The sequence below is a fragment of the Mobula hypostoma genome, chromosome 10 (assembly GCF_963921235.1).
Source record: "Mobula hypostoma chromosome 10, sMobHyp1.1, whole genome shotgun sequence".
Classification (NCBI taxonomy): Eukaryota; Metazoa; Chordata; class Chondrichthyes; order Myliobatiformes; family Myliobatidae; genus Mobula; species Mobula hypostoma.
Window position 1 is genome coordinate 106,625,828 of NC_086106.1, and position 24,778 is coordinate 106,650,605.

The window sequence follows — 24,778 nt, forward strand, 5'->3', positions numbered from 1 at the left end:
GATATAGCAAAGCTTGTTCCAGACACCTCTATTACCCTAAGCAAAAAAAAACATCAATGTCCTACTGTTTGCAGTTTGTCTATCAACCTTTAGGGAAGATGCACTTGCCTTTCACCTCATGGAAAGTTTTCTGTTTGAGTTTTTCATTGATAAAGGCAAAAGACAATGTAATAAAACACCTAGGTGCCAGCAGCTTTCATGCCTCTAGTTTGTAAACATCATAAAATGATTCGGCTATTTTTTTCAGATTTTACATTTTTATTGGTTTATCGACACAAAAGATACAGCAGCTCATCAATTTTTCTCCAAGAGGGAATGTTGATAGTAAATTATTTTAAACACGTTGTTCAAAATCGTAGAATAAACACACAGAATTCTACAAGAGTATTTTACATGCTAATCTTACAGTTTTGACCATCAAACAAAACACCACCATTTCAGGAATAAACACTGAAGAAAGACAAATTGAAAGTAAATGTTCAGTCTCTGGACACAGGCTGGCAGACTACTTTGGGTTCAATACTGTTTGCACAGCATCACTACAGTTCAACTCTTGAGGAAAGCAGTTATCAATTTGAAATACACAAATCAAGTTCAATACACTCTAAGAGTCTGAATATTTAAATATCTATTTTTGAAGCACTTTGTATGTGTATAGTACTCAAAGTTGGCCCCATCACAGCTCTGCCAGGATATGTGACAGGGCAAAAAAAAACATTTAACTCTAAATGTTTGTCCATACAGGCAAATAAATTTCTTTTAAATACTGTGAAACATGCTTTCAAAATTGCGGTAATGCATCATTAAGCTGGGTGCCAACCGCCATAAAACAAGACAGAGGAGGAGAAGAAGAAAAAAAAGAATGCTTTCAAAACTGGGATTCTTTATCAAAATACATACACTCATCCTCTATACCAAACTTTTCTGTTGCTGGGCCATTTTCAAGTTGGGGCAGAAGACCTTGAGCTCAGAATATTGGCTGTACCTTTGCACACATGTTGCAGTAACCCATGAAACTGCTAGTAATGCAGTTCTGTCAACGTACTCCACATGTTTGATATTATGGCAGATTTTAATCCAGGGTTTGAAAACTACTTGTAGTATGAATTACACAGCCTGATTTTATCTGAGCCTTTGCTGAGTTTTGTAAGGTACCTATAAGGTACCTATATTCCTCCTGATTGGACCCTATAAATCTTTTCTTTGGAGACTTCTTCTAATCCCTCCCCTCCCTCCACTAGCCCACTCATTATTACACTGTTTATTTCATAATTTATAGTAATGTATGTGTCATTACTACTGGAAAACAACACATTTCATAACATATAAATCAGCAAAAAATAAACCTGATTCTGACCCTGCAGATCTCAGTATTCTTGATGGACCTCCTGCCCACACTTCCAAGTGTTTATGCACTGATGCCTCAAGCCCGAATTACTATTTTGCTCCCCTGTTTTACCCGGAGCACATTTCTTTCTCCAACCATTGGAGTTTATTGTAATCTTGCTTTATTAATTAGCTGTTTGTTTAGTTTATCTTTTAATGTAATTTGTTGACTTCCTGCAATTGTTAAGATGAACACTACATAGGTAACAGCAAGACCATAAGGAATATGCTGTGTACATGTCTATAGCAAACATTATACCTGTGTACAGGAAGACAAAACTGAATAATCCAGGAAAACCTTGACCAGTTAATACTGTATGAACTGAACAATTTCAAGGGATTAATTTTTAAATTTTTGTTTTTTTAAAATGTCTATGTCTATCCTTATATTTCATTTGGGTAGCCTCTAACCTGATAGCATGAATATCAATTTCTTGAACTTTCAGTAATACCCCCCACCCCCCTACTCCACCATTTCCCATCCCCTTTTCCCCCTTTTGCCTGATCTTGCCTGCCTATCACCTCCCTCTGGTGCTCCTCCCCCCTTTTATTTCTTCCATGGCCTTCATAGCTCTTTACATCATCCCTCCTCCCTCAGGTTTCACTTATCACCTTGTGCTTCTCTCTCCCCTCTGCCCATCTTTTAAATCTACTCATCATTTTTCTCCAGTCCTACCAAAGGGTTTCAGCCCAAAACATCGACTGTACTTTTTTCCATAGATGCTGCCTGGCCTGCTGAGTTCCTCCAGCATATTGTGCGTGTTGCTTGGATTTCCAGCATCTGCAGATCTTCTCTTGTTTTACAAGAATCAAATAGCTTTTTGGCTAACAGGCTTATTTCATAGCAAAATTACTTAAATGATTGAACTTGGTATCGAATTCATCTCTATTGATGATCTACACTTCTGAATACTAATCCTGAGATTTAAGTACAGTACTTCTGTACTCCATTTTAAGAATAATATAACCTATATCATTTGATCTTTACTTGAATGCCAAGTGTATTATTTGTCAATTTACCTCACTTTTGACTTAGCATTCGGAGCTTAATGAAGAAATAAAATCAGCTAGCAGGTCTCTGTTACCCATGATAATATCACACATCAGTGACCATTAGGGTCAGATTCAACTGCTGCTTGGAATTGACTAGCGGAGAGTCCCAGTCAGGCTGATATGGGTGGAGATATTTGAGCATTGCTTACTAAAATGTACTCCAGCAATGATGGTTTCAGAAGGTAAAAAAGAGTTGAAGAACATTTAGTAAGCAAACCTTTGTATTTAAACCAAACTCTTGCCTAAATATTTTCTAGTTAACAGATACACAAATAAATATTGAAATGAAATGGTGAAACATAAAGCTGGCAAACAGCAAGGTGAGAAAACACATTTATTGCACTGACCAACACAAATCAATATTGTAGATTTCTAGAGAACAAATTCCTTCCCTGGTTCTGTTTAAAATTAATTTAAAAATACATTGGCAGACTTCATTAAATTACATTAAAAATACCTCCAACTTTTTAATATAATTGTTTATTCCTTGTAATTGTTGATGTTTTTGTTTCATATCGCACCAACACACCACAGTGAGTTCCCAATACATGTATGGTGAATCAAGTTGATCCTTGATTATATTTCAAACTCCAGTTTGTGACCACATGAAGGTTGGAATTCCAGATATAAAAAAGAGCCCATTTAAAAAAATAACTACAATATTTAGGTCACTGGAATCCCAAAATTTTATCCAGAAACGACGCAAATTTTTCTGTTTGCCCTGAAGGAAATGGTTTCAGGGATGTGCAGTCCAATTTCTGTAACGTTTTACAAAGTGTGCTGAAAATGAAGTAAAGACAAGTTTAATAATACTGATAAGAAACCTGCAGTAACAATTCTACTACCTAAAATGTCAATGCAATAAACTGGGCCAAGACATTCCGGCACCTTTTGGCAGAGCTTAAGTAATGTTTCACTTACAAAGTAACAGATTTAGAGAACACTCACTCAGAATGGAACTTATGCCTAGATAAACTAAGCATACTTTTAAAGGCAAATGTGTATTGACATAAGACATTAATCAAAAACATAGAGATTTCCTGTAAATGTCCTTATCACTGAATGAGATTTGTTTGGACACATCACAATAATTCATTTGTTATTAATTTCTTGCACTAAATAACCCCTCAGAAAGGTCTGGAAATAGTCAATACAATGATAGGGGCATGGAGGAAGAATTGATCGATAGAAGGAACAATGCGTAGTATTCAATGTTTTGTGAGTGTTTTGTGGTCAGAAATCAATGCTTTGCACTGGATGGCTAGCTTTTCCCAGCACTTGAACAGTTTACCCTTGAGGTCAGTCGGACTGGCATAGCACCACTGCATTACATTGTGCTGATTAATATATTTATAGAATGTAAAATGCTTTAAAAATCCATGTGACATTGCAATGGATAGATGACTCCTTTGTTGCAGAAACTTTCAGATTAAAAATATATGATTGAGAAAATGATCCAGAAAACAATATAATTTTGAAACAAAACCACCAAGGATCAAGTACGCTAAAAGTACCCTGTCCATCCTCATCCACTGTTTAGCTTCATGGAAAATAGAGTGTCTATCATTCTTCTCAGCTAGGCCACTCATCTGGTCTATTTTCCCTTTTCATGCTACTCTACTATCTTATCTATGTGAACATTTTTCATATCAACAATATCAATGAATGTGATTAGACTATTTGATGACTGCTGATCTAGATTTTTCTTATTGTCAAAATATGCACTTTATAGCAATATTAGATAGTAGTGAATTAATGACTGTATTTCTCTTTCCAAGTCCATTGGCAGCAAGCAAAATTCTTTCATAATGGATTTATTTTTAAAATTTAAACATATTAAGTTGGGATGTTGGGAAATCGAAATATGGAGACCAATAAAACCTCTGGTGAGTTTTTATTTCTCTGATTTCTCACATACTTTACCAATACAAAACCACTAAGAGTCAGCCAATAGCAATTGGGTAAAGAAAACCTTTGCTATTCTTTCCGTATCACTTGCTGCAGCATGGGAAGTTATTTCAGTGTCTATACTCTCAGTGCCTCAAAAATAACTTCTGGGCCCCCTGGTGGCCATGCTTAAAAACAACCACCCTGGAGAGAAAAATACCAGAGAAGCAGAAAACTAAGGTAACTAATGCATGCACAAATAATTAAAATTTTCTAACTATTATCACTGTAGATAAAACTTGTTCTACAGAGACTTCCTCTATCAGGATGTCTTCTGTAATGTACAATGCTTTATATGATGAAACTTGATCTTGCCAGCCCCCAGTGTGTTCTCTCAGACAATACGAGAACAATAACATTCATGCATTGACTCCATATTTTATGGTTAGATTTTCCTACATAAACTTCAAGCAACCGACGACCATGAGTGTTGTGTCTTGAATGTGAGAAGAATTTTGCACATTGTAAAAGGATGGCATTTCTACAAGACAAAACTGCAAAGGTTAGCTGTTCAATTACTTTGGTTTTTATACAGGATTAACTCTACCTGCAAGTACAGTATAGGAGATGTCCATCACAGTACAGCTGTTTGGCCAGTTCCAGCTGGTGATTGTTCATCAACTTCTCATTAATAACAACTATGAGGGGCTTTCCTGCTTCAAGAATTTCAAGACAACTTCCAGCACCTGCATTAGTTGCACAGGGATAAACAATGGTACAATAAAAATAAGTACAAAGAAATCCAATTCTTCTGTATTTTGAGGATAGTAATAAACATCTGCTGGAAGTACTATATTAAAACTTACTGTATAACCAGTGAAAACATCATTAAGGCAACAGATCAGATCATGCATTACCTAATTAGCACTTGACATTATGCTAGCAGTGACACATCACTTCCTCCAATTAAACATGTAGCTATAATTTGTTACAAAAGAGAAATTAAGTTTTGTTTAGCAATAAATTAAGTAACTAATAAAGACAGATAGAGATTTTTTAAAACAGACTGCTTCGCTTTTGCTCCTTCACATACAAGGTCATGCAAAAACTCAGACAACATATAAAAAAGAAATTCTGTATGATCTCACTGCACTAATATTTACTTAGTGAGGTAATGCAACTCTTTACAAGTTGTCTTATTACATAGCACAAACAATTCTAAAATTGAGATTAGAAGTACTGTTGGAACCTGGTGATTTTGCATTTCAGAGGTTCTTCAGAAGTCAAGAATGAGGCATAAAACTTGTTGCTTACTGCCAGTTTATTAAGTGTTATAACAACAAGGAATGAACAAAGAAAAAGAGACAGAACAAAGAAGTTGTTGTGTTATGCAAAAAAAAAGTTCAAACTAAAATGCTAGCAAGACTCCATGATAACAAGTAGTCTATGAAATAGCTAGATTCAAGAGGCATGACTCATGCTGCAGAAAAACTAAGAAGCTTCTAGAAAAAACACAGAAGCATCTATATTACAATTACTGGCAAATTCACTGAGCAATTCCATCTATAGAGATAAACAACAGGAATTCTGCAGATGCTGGAAATTCAAGCAACACACATCAAAGTTGCTGGTGAACGCAGCAGGCCAGGCAGCATCTGTAGGAAGAGGTGCAGTCAACGTTTCAGGCCGAGACCCCTCGTCAGGACCTGACGAAGAGTCCTGACGAAGGGTCTCGGCCTGAAACGTCGACTGCACCTCTTCCTACAGATGCTGCCTGGCCTGCTGCGTTCACCAGCAACTTTGATGTGTGTTCCATGTATAGAGATGATTGTATAAAATACAAGCAAGCACAGGAAAGATTAAACTATGAGAAAAATAACAATTTTACACTCTAATCCAATAGTGCTTTTGTTAACTACAAAAGATTAAGTGAAAAGGCATATATATGGATTAGCATGCATGGTGCTGGACATGGAAGAGTTGTAGCTTGCTCGTGTAGCTCAGTGGTTTCCAAACTCTTTGGGTCACCATGCTTTTGCCTTCTAGACCATATTCCCAAAACCCCACAGGCCATTACGTAAAAACTATAAAGAATTTTGATTTATGATGTGCAGTGAAAGCAAATAGAAACTGCAAATTCAATGCGGCGACAAATAATTGCAAAAATTATTCAAAAATATTGAAAATTACAAATAAAATTATGCCTGTATTTAATTATGGTAAAAATTTATCAATAATTTTAGAGGGTTTATTCGTAGTCCAACTATTCACAACTGCATTGCTTTTTCACTTTTCAGTCAGGTGCAGTGATATTAGCTTTTCAACATCAGAAGGAATCTCAGATCTGCACGTTCAGTAATTTGCAGTCTGCTTCATTGCTTTGAAAGAAGTTGAGCGACTGCACAGAAACCATGCTCCACTAAATGTTATGTTGTTACGGCAATGAACATCTTGACTTTTTTCCAGAGTGCAGGATAGTGTTCATAGATTTCCTTCTGCAACTAAAAGTTTTGATTTTTTTTGAAACTCAGCTTCAGCTCAAAGCCATTTTGTAGTGAGACTAGTTCTTCCTCCATCCTTCCTGTTAATTCCCCATTACAAATGTTCAAGAATGGATTAATTACCCAATCTGGAATTTGGATTGAGAGAAGATCCTGAAATCTCTTTGACATGTCTTTACGCAGCTCACCCAGCTGGGCACAGTATACTTGAAGATCGTCATCTGGTAACATTTCTTTCTCTTCCAACTCAGAAAGGCTCAGAAATAGGAAAAGGTCGGGTCAGCCAATGTTGCACTTAAATAGGTTTAACTTGCACACAAATGTGGAGATGATTGATTTGACTTTGATAAGATTTACATCATTTCCTTGGAATTGAAGATTGATTTAATTAAATTTTGCAAATAATTCTGACAAATAAGCAATGCTATGCATAATATTCTTAAATTAATTACTAAATAAACCATTCGAGTATTCAACAAATTTTATTAGAATGCATAAAAGCATTTCAGGCAGTTTCTTTTTGAGAGGCATCTGATTTCTGTGTTCAACAGCAAGCTTTCAAACTGTTCATCATTCTCAATGCAAAGCTCTCAAAATAGTCAAAAATTAAGAGCCTGAGACTTGATTTTATTTACTGTGATAAAAGTTTTTCGACATTTGTGCAGCTGATCACTTCGTTTTTTTGTGACAAGATGTTGTTTGTGAGTTACACAGTGAATGGCGTAAATATGTTAGGTAGAGGTTTTTTTTCAAGAAAGTAATGACCATAAGACCTAGGAGCAGAATTAGGCCATTCAGCCCATCGAGTCTGATCAGCCATTCCATCATGGCTGATCCCGGATCCCATTCAGTCCCATACGCCTGCCTTCTCGCCATATCCTGTGAAGCCCTGACTGATCAGGAGTAAGACCATAAGACACAGCAGCAGAAATAGGCCATTCAGCCCATTGAGTTTGCTCCGCCAAACCCTGATAACCCAAAGGAGGTGTCCTGACAGTGATGGTGCCCCGTCTGTTGCACAAGCAAACATGTTGAATGTTCTTCTCTTTGAAAAATTGCTCAACAACCCAAAATATGAATTCCCCCTTCGTATCTGTTTCTAGCCCCCCTGAAAAAACCAACTCTTGAACTATGCTTTCATCTTTTATGAAGCAAACATAACCAAGAGGCAAAGATTTGTTGCCTGGCTAAGTTGAACTTAACCAACTGCAGGGCCATTTGTGTTGTCGTAAGTATGTTGCACAGTATGTTTTCCACATTCTGAGATATTTCATTTATTTGTCTTTGAACAGAGTTGTCTCTGAACAGAATCACTTTAAATTATTTGGTCTGGTTACTTCTACAAAACCATACTCAGAACCTCCCTTACTGCTGGCAGAATCAGCGCTTCTCCAGATTTAGCAATGAAATGTTGTATGAAGCACACAAGCAATCACTGTTTTATCGTGAAGTGCTGGCAAACATGTTTTGAAGTGTTTTTTGGTTCTGAAAATTTTCATGAAGTGACTGAACATAAACCAAGGTTTTGTTTACTTTAGGATGTATTCTGTTCAAATATTCAAGGAGCCTGGACAATTTCATTTCCTATTTGAAAGAAACATTCACACATAGCCACATTGGCTGCTGTTGGTTCCTTGGTACTGGTATACATCCATATTTCAGATACTCCACTCTATACTGTCTATACCTTTTTCATTTGGTCTGCTTCTACCATTCTTGTTATGGATTAACAACATGGTCAATCGCCTATTGTTAAGTCTAACCTCCAGCACTGTAATCAATAAAGGAGAAAGTTATAGCTCAGGCAAAACATGAAGATACATAAAGTGGGGCAGTGATATCTCGGTTAGGTCATGGGCTAGAGAAATGCACTCAAGACCATTCAAAAGGGCAGATTCTGACCTTTACCCTATTGTATGCTATACTCTAATACACGGGAAGTACATCACTGCATGATTAGAGTATGGGAATCATACTACAGTAATGAACGGTAATAATATGTGAGCCGTACCCAGAAATAACACAATTTCTTCAGTCCAGGTTTCTCATGATATGCGTCATGACAAAAGTGCCACATTGCTTTTCAACAACTACAACACATTTTGTGCAAAGTCTGAGAGAATTGTGGGTTAGCAAGTGATCAGGTAATTATATGACCATTGTGGCACTGAGCATCAAATGCTTATAATAAGTAATTAATTTCTTAAATTAAGCCCATGATCCCTCAGCTGCCTCCTTTGCTACTGAGCACTCCTCCCCACCCCGCCACCACTCCCTTTATTTTTAATTGCCCATCTTGAAAACCACTGGTGTAGCTGAATGAGTGTAACTATGGCCTCAGTGCTGATGAAAGAGACCTGGGAGAAGACAGCTACATTGCTCCAGTGAATTTGCAGAATTTTGCGAAGACAGCATGTGTGATATTTTCCAGTGTCTTGAGAACTCCTCTGTAGGAGGTCCAGATCTCAGAAACGTATAGGATGATTGCTGCATGATAGACTGTGAGCTTTGTCCCTGGTCTCAATCTTCCAACATTCTTTCCCTCAATTGATCAAAGTCTGTGCAGATGCATTGAAGGCAATGTTGAACTTCTGCATATACCCTCATCGAGAGGCGTTTCCCCAAAATATGATGTGTGATCCACATTTTCCAGCATCTTGCTATGATCCTCTATTGTTGGAGAATATTGCTCTATAGTGCAGCCAGGTTGGTAGAGTGTCTTTATCTTGTAGGTGTTGAACGTAAGTGTAACCCTCCCAGGTTCGGCAGGCTGTGTTAGTCTAGGGGAAGACAGTCACCACCCCCGCCAAATTGGTGAAATCTCATTTGGGTGGATTCTGCGTGATGTGTTCCCCTGTTACAAATCAGTACCACAAAATAACAAATAGTACTACACCATATGCAGTTAAATGATTTAGATTTATAATTCTTAATTTGACTAGGGGGTTAGTAAAGAAAACAAAAAAAAAGGGCCCATTTTAATGAAACAGTCTAATGCACATGGCGGAGCTCACGATTTTCCTGTCTGTTCGTTCTCCATCGGTTTCCCCGGGGTGTTGTCAACTCCCGACCCCATTCCATGTCCGCTCAGTCCTGCAGTCTACAACCTTTCTGTTCCGGCATCTCCTCTCTCCATCTTCTGCTGAACAAAAGCCTGCAAATACCTCGCTCTCGAGCACACAAGAAAGAAAACAATCCCCTCATTGGACAGCGCCCATTCCAAAGCCCCCGTTATCTCTAGTCATAACCCAAACACTGCTGCTACAGAGAAACCATTACATTAGCAGTGAAACCTTTCCCAGGGTGCTACACTCTCCCCCCACCAAATTTATTCATGTCCTCATGCCTTTGAGATAATTTGCCAACCCTTCCTGCAAAACACAAAGTCCAATCCAGGTGTAAAAGGCAGTGACATAGCTCCCCAAAGTGGTAGGGGCCACACTCTGTTTCCCCGGTGTCACATAGGCCAGCCTATCTGGTGGTCTCCTGATTCTGTGAGACCTTCGTACCCCCTCATCTACCTCTTCATGTTCGGACACTACTGGAGATACATCTGGTCTACCTGGCGAGGCCTCCCCCGGTCTATCACCCATGCCCACCTGCAACTTGAACCCCTCTGTCCCTTGGCTGAGCCCCACTTCATCCCTTGCAGGGTCCCGCTGCAACTCGGGCTATCCACAGATAGCCCCCCCCGATTTCACCTGAGTCAGCGTGAGAAGGGTTGGGAGTCTCTTCCTCAATCAGTGGAGAGTTAGCAAAAGGCAGCATATACCATACCCCCATGTCCTTATCCTCCGAATCAGTATCCCACTCAGGGGTGGGGGCTGGTCTAATCTCTCCTGCTGTTGGCCCTGCAGTTGCCCCACATCGTCGCAGATTCCTCTTACTAGGTGTAGGCTCCAGGTCGGGCTCTGGGTCAACTTGCACCTCTTGTCCCAGAGGCAGAAGGTAGTTCCGATGGAGAATCTTGACAGGCCCATTCCCATCCTCTGGTTTCACCCGGAAAACTGGTACATTTGGCATCTGACTTTTCACACATAGGGCGTAGCCGCCCAGTGGTCAGTCAACTTATGCTTCCCAGGTAGCCCCAAATTCCTTATGAGGACTCGGTCTCCCGGCAGGAGTTGGGAGAACCTCACCTTTTGATCGTACCTCCTCTTATTTCCTTGATTCTGCTTGGCAGCCATGACCTCACCAATTCATAAGCCTTTTTCAGCTGCCTTCTCATATCAGACACATACTTCAGATGAGCCTTCAGTGGTAGATCGTCCTTGTTAGTCCCAAAACAAAGGTCGATGGGCAACCTCACCACGTGCCCAAATATCACTTAATATGGTGAGTACCCGGTAGCTTCATTTCGGGTACAGTTGTAGCAGTGGACCAGATGTCCAATATGTTGACTCCAACTGCTTTTCTTGCTGATCTCCAACATTCCGAGCATGTCTAGCAAAATCCAATTAAACCTCTCGGGCTGGGGATCACCCTGCGGGTGCTAAGGAGTAGTCCTCGACTTCAAGCATGCCCTGTAACTCATGGATGAGTCTTCTCTTGAAATCCCGTCCCTGGTCACTATGTATCCGCCCAGGGAGGTCATAATAGATTAAATACTTCTCCCATAACACTTTGGCCACCGTGGACACACTCTGGTCCTTGGTAGGCAAAGCCTGAGCATATCCGGTGTAGTGATCCATGATGACTAAGACATTCACCTTGTTGCTGGCATCTAGCTCTATTGACAGGAAATCCTTACACATCAGGTCCAGGGGCCCCGCACTCTGCAAGTGAGACAAGGGAGCTGCCCTCGTAGGCAGCGTCTTCCTCTGTATGCATCGAATGCACAACTTGCAGTATTCTTTGACCTCTGGCTTGTCTCACAGGTACACTGGACATTACCGTCACCGGGAAAAGATGCACCAGGGGCATTCCCTGCTTGAAGGTGACCTTCCCTCTTTGTAGTGTTCCTGACAAACACTGCCACTCTGTTCGCCTGTACAACCGAGGGCTTCTGCAGTTCGGGCCTCACCAGTGCCCCAGCAGGTAATCCCGACCCCATTTCACGTCCACTCAGTTCTGCAGTCTACGACCTCTCTGTTCCGGCATTTTCTCTCTCCATCTTCCGCCGAACAAAAGCCCGTGAATACCTTGCTCTTGGGCACACAAGAAAGAAAACAATCCCCTCATTGGACAGCACATATTCCAAAGCCTCCGTTATCTCTAGTGAAACCTTTCCCAGGGTGTTACGGAAGATTCACCCTCTTGTATTGTTCAATGAACAAGTTGACAATGACTTGGTGTTCAATTTCAGAGCATTTGCAAATGCAAGCATCCTATGTATGCTGCAGTTCCATTACCTAGGTTCAGGTGGGGTTGTTCTAGAACATAGTTGTCATTAATTGAATATTCTTCACTATTGTTTTGAAGGTTAGCTACATTTCGACTGAAATGGCTCTGCTGTAGACTGTAATTAGAATCCAGGCTTGAAAAACAGCTGTATTTCTGTGCACAGCCAAATACATAGGCTTTATTGAAATGAAAAAAAAACTCCCTCCTCTTCTTCACTGCTTTTCTCTTGGAATTGTTGCATGATGAAGATTATGTCCACTTTGTCTCTGCATGGATCAAATCCACACTGAGGTTGTCAATCCAGCAGGGAAATGACTCTGTAGTTGCTACATCAATGTCATGGGCACCACAAAGGCAGCTATTCACATTGAGCACCTCATGGACTTCTCAACTCAGTCACAGGAGTCACAGATTATCTACAAAGTATGAGCTGCTCTGAAATCTACCATAATCTATTGAAAATTGAAAGGTTAGATAGAGTAGAGAGGATAGTTCCTATAGTGCGGAGTCTAGGACTAGAGAGCACAGCCTCAGAATAGGATGTCCCTTTAGAAAGGAGATCAGGATGAATTATTTTAGCAAGATAGCGGTGAATCTGTCGAATTCAATGCCATTGATAGTTGTCAAGGCCAAGTCATTGAGTATTTTTAAACCGGAGGTTGATATGTTCTTGATTAGTAAAGGCATCAAAGATTATGGAGAGAATGCAGGAGAATGGTATTGAAAGGGAAAATAAATTCGCCAAGATGGAATAGTGGAGCAGATGGTGGGCCAAATGGCTTAATTCTGTTATTATTTCTTCATTCCTAACCTCAGCCCAAAAAAGGGTCTACCTGAGATAGAACAGTGGTGAACTTACCACTGAACTCCTACCCCATCCGTTATTGCCCATTCTCTGGGCCTCCCCCCTCCCCCTTTCTTTCTCCCTAGGCCTCCCGTCCCATGATCCTCCCATATCCCTTTTGTCAATCAACTGTCCAGCTCTTGGCTCCATCCCTCCCCCTCCTGTCTTCTCCTATCATTTCGGATCTCCCCCTCCCCCTCCCACTTTCAAATCTCTTACTAGCTCTTCTTTCAGTTAGTCCTGACGAACGGTCTGGCCCAAAATGTCGACTGTACCTCTTCCTGTAGATGCTGCCTGGTCTGCTGCGTTCACCAACAACTTTTATGTGTGTTGCTTAAGATTAATTTAATTGTGCACATACTCAATAAATCCAATAACCATAATAGGACAAAGCAAGACCACATACTCAGTGTGCAAAAGAAAACAAACTGTGCAAATCCAAAAAGAAGGAAATAGTAAGTAAATAAATAAACAATAAATATGGAGTACATGAGGCGAAATGTCCTTGAAAGTGAGTCCACAGGTTGTGGGAAGAGTTCGGTGATGGAGCAAGTGACGTTATCCCCTTTGGTTCAAAAGCCTGATAGTTGAGGGGTATTAACTGTTACTGAACCTGGTGGTGTGAGTCCAAAGGCTCCTGTACCTTCTTTCTGATGGTAGCAGGGAGAAGAAAGCATGAACTTTTTTTCTGGGTGCATCCACCGTCAGGGATACCCAACATTAGGATGGTGGGGGTTCCTGATGATGGATGTTGCTTTTTTGCAACTATGCTCTGAGAAGATGTGCTCAATGTTGTGGAGTAGTTTACCTGTGATGGACTGGGCCATGTCCATCTCCAACAGGATCTCACCACCAAGCGCATCTTTCTCTCCATCCCACTTTCTGCTTTCTGCAGGGACTGCTCCTTAAGTGACTCCTTGTCCATTTGTCTCTACCCAGATCTCCTCCTAGCACTTATCCTTGCAAGTGGATCAAGTGCTACAACTCCTCCCTCACTATCATTCAGGGCCTCAAACAGTCCCTCTAGGTGAGGTGAAACTTCACCTGTGAGTCTGTTGGGGACATGTACTATGTCCAGTGTTCCAAGTATGGCCTCCTGTATATAGGTGAGACCTGACATAGATTGGGAGACTGCTTCGCCAAGCACCTACGCTCCGTCCACAAGAAGTGGGATCTCCCAGTGGCCATCCATTTGAATTCCAATTCCCATTCCCAATCTGATATGTCAATGCATGGCTTCCTCTACTGTCGCAATGTGGCCGCACTCAGGTTGGAGGAACAACACCTTGGGTGTTGTCTGGGTAGCCTCCAACCTCACAGCATGAACATCGATTTCTCGAACTTCTGGTAATGCCCTCCCCCCACCATTTGTTTCCCTCTCTCACCTTACCTCCTTGCCTGCCCATCACCTCCCTCTGTTGTTCCTCCCCTCCTTTCTTTCTTCCATGGCCTTCTGTCCCCTTCTATCAGATTTCTACAGCCCTGCATCTCTTTCACCAATCAACTTGCCAGCTCTTTACCTCATCCCTCCCCCTCCCAGTTTCACCTATCACCTTGTGTTTCTCTCTCCCCTCCCTCCACCTTTTAAATCTACTCCTCAGCTTTTTTTCTCCAGTCCTGCTTGAAGGGTCTTGGCCCAAACCATTGACTCTACTTTTTTCCATCGATGCTGCCTGGCCTGCAAAGTTCCTCCAGCATTTTGTGTGTGTTGCTTGGGCCATATCCAGTACTTTTTGTAGGATTTTCCATACCAGCCTCACACATCACACATGTATAGAAGTTAGTTGTAGTTATACAGTCGACGACATGCCAAATCTTCACAAACTCCTAAGGAAGTAGAGGCACTGTTGTGCTTTCTTCATAATTGCACTTACATGCTGGGCCCAGGACAGGACCTCTGAAATGATAACACTGAGGAATTTAAAGCTGTTGATCCTCTACCCCTCTGATCCCCTGATGACGACTGGCTCATGGACCTCCAGTTTCCTTCTCCTGAAGTTGATATTCAGCTCCTTGCTCTTGCTGACATTGAGTAAAAGGTTGTTATTGTGCACCATTTAGCCAGATTTTCAATCTCCCTCCTATTTACCTATTCACCATCATCTTTAATTCGGCCTACAACAGTGATGTCATCAGCAAATTTGAATATGGCATTGGAGCTGTGCTTAGTCCCACAGTCATAAGCACAAAGCAAATCGAGCAGGGAGCTAAGCACACAGCCTTGTGGTGCACCTATGCTGATGGAGTTTGTGGAGGAGATGTTGTTGCCAATCCGAACTGACTGGGGTCTGCAAGTGAGGAAATCACGGATCCAATTGCACAAGGAGGTAGGTATTGCCAAGATTTCTATTGACAGTCAAGAAATTCTCACTGAAAGTGTGCATATTAGGCAAGGAAAGAAAATATTCAATGAAGAATGCCCACCACAGTTACATAAGCGACTGTGCCTACTTTACTGAACAAACAATTAACAGCTAGAGTACTTCATGTTTCATTTTTGAAAAGCACAGAAATACTCACCGGCATGACTAATGACAAGTGTAGCATTCTGAATGTCATCTGCTATGGTATCCTTGAACCTATAAATTTCAAGAGTAAAATTTGTTCCAACATAAGGCTTTGGCTCAATAGATCCACGACCAATCTGAAGAACCAGCCTCCGGTAGCCCAGTTCTTGAAGAATCTAAGGTAAACAATAATTGATGAAGAAAGATAGCTAACAAATCTGAACAGGATAGAGATCAGTAACAAAGCATCCTTGCGTATTTGGTCAGTAAATTTGTGAAAATTTATTTATTTATTTTTAATTATTTAGAGATAAATGCATAATCAGCCCTTTAGGCCCTTCAAACCATGCCGCCCAGCAACCCCTGACAATCCCATTTTAATCCTAACCTAATAATGGGGCAACTTTCAATTGACCAATTAACCTACCTTGTAGGCCTTTGAACTGTGGGAGGAAACCAGAGCACCCATAGAAAACCCATGTACTTCACAGAGAAGACGTACAGACTTCTTACAGAGGATGCCGGGATTGAACTCCAAACCTCCAATGCTCTGAGCTGTAATAGTGTTGTACTAACTGCTGCGCTACTGTGGCGCCCATTCTTTAAGGTAAATGATTCTGCTTTAAGTGCCAGACAAGAAGCATTCGACGATCCTCAGTGAACTGAGGACAAGATTACAGGTTCAAGTACAAATTCTCCAGAAATCACTGCATGTAAGAAAGGGAGCTGTAGAGCACATTACTCCCATTTTCAAAAAGGTATTAAAAATTACTTGGGTCAAAAAGTGTGAGTTGACCACCCATTGTAATGAATGTTATGGACAAATTTAGTACAAATCATCTGAATAAAAATAAACATGCATTTATATGGTTTAAGGAGGAGAATGGAAAAAAAAAAGAGCTTGACATGGATGTGTTATACTTGGATTTCAGTGGCACTTTTAAATAATTGTGGAAAGGTGAAACAAAATGAAGAAGGTGGGAATGAGTGGAAATATAGTCATACGGTATATACGGTTTGTTGATCAATACATCATATTCTACAGCCGTAGCAAGTATTAATGATAGATCAATTTTTCATTCTTTGATCGGAACATTTGAAAAGACTGAAGAGAACCTTAAGCACGTCCTTTAAAATTATTTTAAAAATACACATTAAATGAAGTACATTCAAAATCAATAAAGGTAAACATTTTTCAAAAAATATTCATTTACAGGACATGGGAATGGCTTGCCAGACCTGGTATTTAATGTTCATCTCAACTGTTGAATAGTCTTGCCAAATTGCCACAACCTTTGGGTGAAAATAATCTCAGTGTTACGAGGTTGGGGTTGGAGTTCCAGAATTTAGATTCAGTGACAATATACAGTTGCAAGAAAAAGTCTGCGAACCCTTTGCAATTAACTGGTTTTCTGCATTAATTACTCATAAAATGTGGTCTGATTTTCGTCTAAGTCACAACAATAGACAAACATAATCTGCCTAAACTAATAACACACATACAATTGTATTTCTTGTCAATACTGAGTTCACCATTTAAACAATCACAGTCCGGGTTCAAAAAGTATGGGAACTCTGGAGTAATAGAAACATAGAAAACCTACAGCACAATACAGGCCCCTTGGCCCACAAAGCTGTGCCAAACATGTTCTTACCTTAGAACTAGCTAGGCTTACCCATAGCCCTCTATTTTTCTAAGCTCCATGTATCCATCCTGGAGTCTCTTAAAAGACCCTATCGTTTCCACCTCCACCACCGCCGCTGGCAGCCTATTCCACGCACTCACCACTCTCTGCCTAAAAAACTTACCCCTGACATTTCCTCTGTATCTACTTACATGCACCTTAAAACTATGCCCTCTCGTGCTAGCCATTTCAACCCTGGGAAAAAGCTTCTGACTATCCACACGATCAATGCCTCTCATTATCTTCTACACCTCTATCAGGTCACCTCTCATCCTCTATCGTTCCAAGGAGAAAAGGCCGAGTTCCCTCAACCTATCCTCATAAGGCATGCTCCCCAATCCAGGCAACATCCTTGTAAATTTCCTCTGCATGCTTTCTATGGTTTCCATGTCCTTCCTGAATTGAGCACAGTACTCCAAGTGGGTCTGACCAGCGTCCTATATAGCCACAACATTACCTCTCGGCTCTTAAACTCAATCCCACGATTGATGAAGGCCAATGCACCGCATGCCTTCTTAACCACAGAGTCAACCTGCGCAGCAGCTTTGAGTGTCCTATGGACTCAGACCCCAAGATCCCTCTGATCCTCCACAATGCCAAGAGTCTTACCATCAATGCTATATTCTGCCATCATATTTGACCAAAATGAACCACCTCACATTTATCTGGGTTGAACTCCATCTGCCACTTCTCAGCCCAGTTTTGCGTCCTATCAATGTCCCGCTGTAACCTCTGACAGCCCTCCACACTATCCACAACACCCCCAACCTTTGTGTCATCAGCAAATTTACTAACTCATTCCTCCATTTCCTTCTGGAACCATTCCAGGATCTAGTGATCCTTGAAAGATCATTACTCCGCCTCCATGATCTCTTCAGCCACCTCTATCAGTTTCTCAAGAACCTTCTCTCTAGTTATGGTAACTTCACACACTTCATGCTCCCTGACACTTGGAACTCCCACTATACAGCGAGTGTCTTTCACAGTGAAGACTGATGCAAAATACATATTTGGTTCGTCCATCATTTCGTTGTCCCCCATTACTACCTCTCCAGCATTGTTTTCCAGCAGTCTGATATCCACTCTCACCTCTATTTTACATTTATGTATCTGAAGAAACTTCTGGTATCCTCTCTAAATTTATTGGATAGCTTACTTTCGTATTTCATCTTTACCTTCTTAATGACATTTTTAATTGCCTTCTGTTGGTTTTTAAAAGCTTCCCACTAATTATTGCTCTATTTTATGCACTCTCTTTGGCTTTTATGTTGGTTTTGACTTCTCTTGTTAGTCACGGTTGTGTCATCTTGCCTTTAGAATACTTCTTCCTCTTTGGGCCGTGTATATCCTGTGCTTTCCAAATTGATTCCAGAAATTCCGGCCATGGCCACTCTGCTGTCAACTGTGCTAGTCTTTTCCAGTCAACTCTGGCCAACTCCTCTCTTGTGCCTCTGTAATTCCCTTTACTCAACTCTAATACTGATACATCTGACTTTAGCTTCTCCTTCTCAAATTTCAGGGTGAATTCGATCATATTATGATCTCCTTCCCTTAGGGTACTTGTACCTTAAGGTCTCTAATCAATTCTGGTTCATCCAGAACACCTGATCCTCTAGTGCAGCAGTCCCCAACCATCGGGCCGCAAAGCATGTGCTACTGGGCCGTGAGGAAACAATATGATTTGGCGATATGAAATGATATGAGTCAGCTGCACCTTTCCTCATTCCCTGTTACGCCCACTGTTGAACTTGGACGCACGCGAGGTCATTAAGGAGAGGTACCAGGCTGCTGCAAGAACTGTTGTTACAGCCATTGACAGATAATCTAATGGAAGCCCTGTATCTTTGCAGTCCAATGCCAATTTTCCCATTTCTGACTTTAAAGATCTCTACATTTAATCTTAGCTATTTTTAGTGCTTATAGCCATGTAGCACCTCAGCATTGCAACAGGCCTTTCATCCCACCTAGTCCATTCTAGCCTAATCCCATCTACCTGCAACCAGACCATATCCCTTCGTACCTCTCTATCGATGTACCTATCCAAACTTCTCTAAAATGTTACAATTGAGCCCACTTCTGCCAGCAGCTCATTCCAAGTTCACGCCATCCGCTAAGTGAAGTTCCTCCTCAGATCCCCTTTAAATATTTTACCTTTTGCTCTAAATCTATGACCTGTTGTTCTGGTCTCACCCAACCTGCCGGGCATAAACCTGCACGCATTCACATGCACTCTATCTACTCTGCCATGGATGGCTGCAAAAGAAGTAGGGTTGGATATGGAACTAGCAACCTCATCCTGTAAAACCCAGTGCTACAGAAATGCCAGCAGAAACTACAAAGACCTCAGCCCCGAGAGAACAATCTTCAAAGATAAGCTACACTTGGGAACAACTTGAAAGAAAGGTTTTAGTTTACCAGCTTACGAGACAATGGCACCTAACGGTGACTCCTTTGTTTGCATCTTTGGAAAAAGCCCTATTTCTATCTTTAATATCTTTATTTTTCCCCTTTCATGGTTCTTTTGAAGACCCTGACCTGGAGTTACATGCTGACTTCGGTTCTTTGCGGGAATGGGACCCGCTCTCGGGGTCTCATGACTGGCTGTTATTCAATATACCAAGGAATCAGCCTAAAAGAAAACACATCTTCGGGCTTCTGGGATTTCGTACTCTGGAGGTGGGCGGACTTGAGGTTGGTGCCTCTCGAGCTCTCTACAGAAAATCAGTGTGTCGTGGGAGATGGAAGATCAAAAGCAGCAAGCTGGCTGCTGGCTGTGTGCCCAGAGACCCTGGGTTCTTTGGGCACAGAGCTCGGAAAAAGCAAGGCAGTGGACTTTTAACATCGTAAATCAGCAAGTTATGTCTCCCCTCTCACTGTGAAATGGGGACACCTCTTTTTCTCTTATGGGGGGAGAGAGAGGAGGGGGGGAGAGGGAGGGAGGGGGAGAGAGGGAGGGAGGGGGGAGAGAGAGACTGAGACTGTTGTATGTCGAAACTACAAGTCTGTGTCTTTATTGATGCTTTGCAGCACGCTTGAGTGCTCGGTGGGGGCGCTGATGCTTTTTTTGCTGGTGGGGAGGGGGATCATTGCTTTGCTGCTGCTTATGCACATGGGAGGGGTGGGTATGGGTATGGGTATTTGATCCTCCACAATATTCCACGTGGGAATATAAACTGGAGGTGGCAGTGTTTTTTTCTACGAGGTCGAGTTACGAGCTCGACAGCAACCCGGCATGAATGGAGAGCGTACTCAGGAGCAGTCTGTCACTGGATCGAACTCGGGAACCTTGAGCCCAGCGCTAATCTCACTGCGCCACCAGCCGACCTGGGGTTCTAACATTTAACTGTCATTCATTCTTTGAGGGGCTCCTCTGTTTTTGTGGATGGTTGCAAAGAAAAAGAATTTCAGGATGTATATTGTTACATTTCTCTGATATTAAATGTATCTTTGAGACTTTTGACGAAGGACTCTAGCCAGCTGCCATCGGCGGCCTATGCCCCAGTAGAGGTGATGGCTTAAGCTGAAGATTCACTGTGTATACACCTCATAATTTCGAATCCCTCTAATCTCCACACTTACAGACTTATGAAGGGAAAAGTTTTTGCAATCTACGGCTACGTTCTTTGCAACTTTACTCCCTTTTCCTCTCTTTATCAAACCTCCCGGGCTCTTTTTCGCTGAAATCTATTCTGCTCCCAATTCTCAGACACGTTATAAGGCTACCAACTGGAACTAAAAGCATCCTTAACCTCTCAAGTAGACTCGACTTGAATCCTGTTTTCCCTTTTATCTTGCTCCATAAAGACTTTTTTTGTGTTTAGTAGTTTCCGCACTTTCTCCTTAAAAATACACGCCACTGCTTTACTTCTCTCCAATCCATCACTACCAGGACAACGGAGATGCTAGGTTGTGCAGACAGCAGAATCTCAGCTGCTGATTGGATAAAGTGAACGTCATTCTATTATCTCAGCTGCTGATTGGATAAAGTGAACGTCATTCTATTATCTCGGCTGCTGATTGGATAAAGTGAACGTCATTCTATTATCTTCAGTTAATGATTGGATAAACGCTTGACAAGTTTCACCGTGCCAACGTAACCGCTGATTGGGTATGTCAAATGTCCCCTCCCCGCTCCTTTCCATCGAGTTCGCTCTAATCTTGAACCGCTGAGGTAACTCACCTGAATGATCTTTTCCGAGGAAATTTCCTCGATAAGGTCGTCGAAGCTCGTGGTTCCGACCGTCACGAACACCGACTCCATGTCTCGGGAGTTAACCCGCGGATGGCCGAATAATAACTGACCTGGGTGCCGAGGGAAGTGGAGTGGGTGGCCGAGCGGCAGTGCATCGACTGTTCGGAGTTTGAAAAAGCGGTGGCTCATTCACAGCGCAAACTGGTTGTAATCTCACTTTAAAAATTACATTGATCTCCCGCCATAGGGATTGCAGCTTCTCAAAGTAATTAGCAACAACCATTAAATAACGAATAAACGCCTCGCGGGCTTCCAGCTGGGTACTAATATCGATTATAACTGACATTTCCGATACAAACTATCTCCTTCGCGGCTTTTTGTGGGGGAGCAGAGCAGCATCGGTGCTGGTGATGCAAGAAGACTAAATAAACCCATCAAAAAGCTGGATCCAGCCTTGATTACAACCTGGACTCTTGAGTTGGTGGTGAAGAGGAGGTCACTAAACAAACTGCCCTTTTCTCACTGTTACCATTAAGCGATTCAGGAACAGTTTCTTCCCCTCAGCCATCCGATTCCTAAATGGACATTGAAGCTTTAGACACTAGCAACACACATCAAAGTTGCTGGTGAACGCAGCAGGCCAGGCAGCATCTCTAGGAAGAGGTGCAGTCGACGTTTCAGGCCGAGACCCTTCGTCAGGACCGAAGAAGTTTAGATTGGTGCTTGGATTTCCAGTATCGGCAGAATTCCTATTGTTTGCAGCTTTAGAAACTACCTCACTTTTTTTAATATACGGTATTTCTATTTTTGCACATTAAAATAAAATATATTCCATGTATGTAATTGATATACTTGTTTATTTGTTATGTTTTATTTTTTTCTCTCTCTGCTAGATTATGTATTGCATTGAACTGCTGCTGCTAAGTTAACAAGTTTCACGTCTCATGCCGGTGATAATAAACCTGATTCTGATTGTGATGTTTAGAGGTAGAGATGGAGTGGACAGCCAGCACTTCTTTCCCAGGTTAGTGATGGCTAATATGAGAGGGCATAATTTTAAGGTGATTGGAGATGGGATGAAATGTAATTTTTTTTCACGGAGTGGGAAATGCGTGGAACACACGGGTTGCGGTAGAGGCAGATACATAACGGAGATTTAAGAGACTTAGGTACATGGATGAAAAAAAATCAGAGGGCTATCTAGGAAGGAAGGCTTAGATTGATCTTAGAGTAGGTGAAAAGGTTGGCACAATGTTGTGGGCCGAAGGGCCTGAACTTTGCTATTCTATGTTCTACGATGCTGGAGATACTCAGAAAATCAGGCAGCATCTCTAGAGTGAATAAAGTTAGCTTTTCTTTCAGACCATTTATCAAAAAAACTATGGGTACATTTGATCCTCACTACAGCTGGTGTTTTGCAAGCATGTTCTGAATAGTGGATTCCTGTATCCTCGTCTGCTGAAATATGTGAAAATCTATACAAAACAACTGCAAATGCTGGAATGTTTCAGGTCAAAGACCCTTCAACCTGAAATATTAATGCTGTTTCTCCTGCAAATATGACCTGGCCTGCTGAGTATTTCCAGCATTTCCTGTTTTGATTGTGCTAACATACTGTGGTAAACCATGTATATATGTTGTAACTCGGTTACCTGTCTGGACACACCCCTCTGCTGACTGCCCCTGTGGCTCCTCCCACAGAGTCTTGTATAAAGGTGTTCGCCTCAGTCCAGGGGCAGACACTCACTGTGGAGGTTGTATTGTACAGCGAATAAAAGCCTTTCAGTATTTTACCAAACCTCAGTCTTTTGGAGTAATTGAAGGTGCTTCACATACCTCTGGCTGAAAGATGACTTAAGAGAGGCCAAAGGTGTTTGGCTTTATCAGTATTGTAAGTTACATTTATTCACTAAACTTTGAGCTGTGTTATTTTAATTCCATGAGACGATAAGCTAGTTTGATGATACTTGGCAGTAATTGTTTAGAAAACAATACAATTAATCGATTACATAGTTTATCAAATGAATAGTGATAATTACATGGATGGGGTAGTTAACAGATAGAATTTCCTCTGATAGCTAAACAGAGAGTTCCTGACATATAGGATCATATGACAGAGGAGTAGAATTAGGCCATTTGGCCCATCAAGTCTACTCCATCATGGCTGATCTAATTGTCCTCTCTTACCTCCTCCCTGTATCCCTTCACGCCCTGACCAATCAAGAATCTATCAACCTTTGCCTTAAATATACATATTTGGCCTCCACAGCTGCCTGTGGCAATGAATTTCACAGATTCACCACTCTCTGGCTAAAGAAATTCCTCCTCATCTCCATTCTAAAAGGGCGCCCCTCTATTCTGAGGTCGTGTCCTCTGGTCTTAGACTCTCCAACCACAGGAAACATCCTCTTCACATCCACTCTTATCAAGGCCTTTCACCATTTGATAGGTTTCAATTAGGTCACCCCTCATTCTTCTAAGTTCCAGTGAATAGAGACCCAGAGCCATCAAACACTCTTCATATGACAAGTCGTTCAAACCTGAAATCATTTTTGTGAACCTCCTTTGAACCCTCTCCAGTTTCAGCACATCCTTTCTTAGATATGGGGCCCAAAACTGCTCACAATACTCCAAGTGAGGCCTCATTGGGGCTTTATAAAGTTTCAATATTACATCCTTGCTTTTATATAATCCTCTTGAAATGAATGCTAACATTGCATTTGCCTTCCCCACACAGACACAACCTGCAAATTAACCTTCAGCCAATTGTGCACAAGGAGTCCAAAGTCCCTTTGCACCTCAGTTTTTTTGTATTTTCTCTCCATTTCGAAAATACTCAATCCTTTCATTTCTTTCACCAAAGTGCATGGCTATATACTTCTCAACACCTTATTCCATCTGCCATTTCTGTGCCCATTCTCTTACTCTGTCTAAGTCCTTCTGTAGCCTCTCTAATTTCTCAAAACTACCTGCCCCTTCAACTTTGTATCATCTGCAATTTTGCAACAAAACCATCAATTCCATCATCCACATATAACATAAAAAGAATTGATGTATTAGGAACAAGAAATGAATCTAAGCAAAATTCTATCCCAAAAGGGAGTGAATAAGAAGTTTGTTTTAGGGCAAAGTTTTGAATTGTTTGGAAGACTATGAAATTACATGCTCCAGCTTGTATCTGATAGGTATAATTTGGTTGTAATTGGAACAAAATAGACATTAAGCCAATGACTGATACAATTACTTGATGTGAGTGGGATGAATCCCAATTCATACTGATAGGTCTGCCCAGCTTGATCTCATCAAGATCATTAAACAATGGTGTGCCCTCCAGAAAATCTGCTTGGGTGCATTGGAAAATTGACATGGTTACAATTTTA

General features: G+C 41.3%; 1 protein-coding gene across 1 annotated transcript; it reads right to left on the reverse strand.

Annotated features, from left to right (window-relative positions):
- Positions 1 to 1,834: 1,834 nt before the first annotated feature.
- zgc:92907 (uncharacterized protein LOC436733 homolog) lies at positions 1,835 to 21,975 on the reverse strand. The gene is made up of 4 exons (XM_063061000.1): positions 21,387 to 21,975; positions 15,535 to 15,697; positions 4,934 to 5,072; positions 1,835 to 3,219 (listed from the first exon to the last, which is right to left on the reverse strand). Exons 1-4 carry the CDS (start codon positions 21,585 to 21,587, stop codon positions 3,108 to 3,110), a joined length of 615 nt encoding a protein of 204 aa, XP_062917070.1. The 5' UTR covers positions 21,588 to 21,975; the 3' UTR covers positions 1,835 to 3,107.
- Between the last annotated feature and the right edge of the window lie 2,803 nt (positions 21,976 to 24,778).

Coding starts and splice junctions, on each gene's coding strand:
- zgc:92907 (XM_063061000.1), bottom strand. CDS start 21,587: ATGAGCCACCGCTTTTTCAAACTCCGAACAGTCGATGCACTGCCGCTC. Junction 15,698..21,386: donor CCTCGGAAAAGATCATTCAG/GTGAGTTACCTC, acceptor TGTTTACCTTAG/ATTCTTCAAGAACTGGGCTA. Junction 3,220..4,933: donor CTCCTATACTGTACTTGCAG/GTAGAGTTAATC, acceptor CTTCATTTTCAG/CACACTTTGTAAAACGTTAC.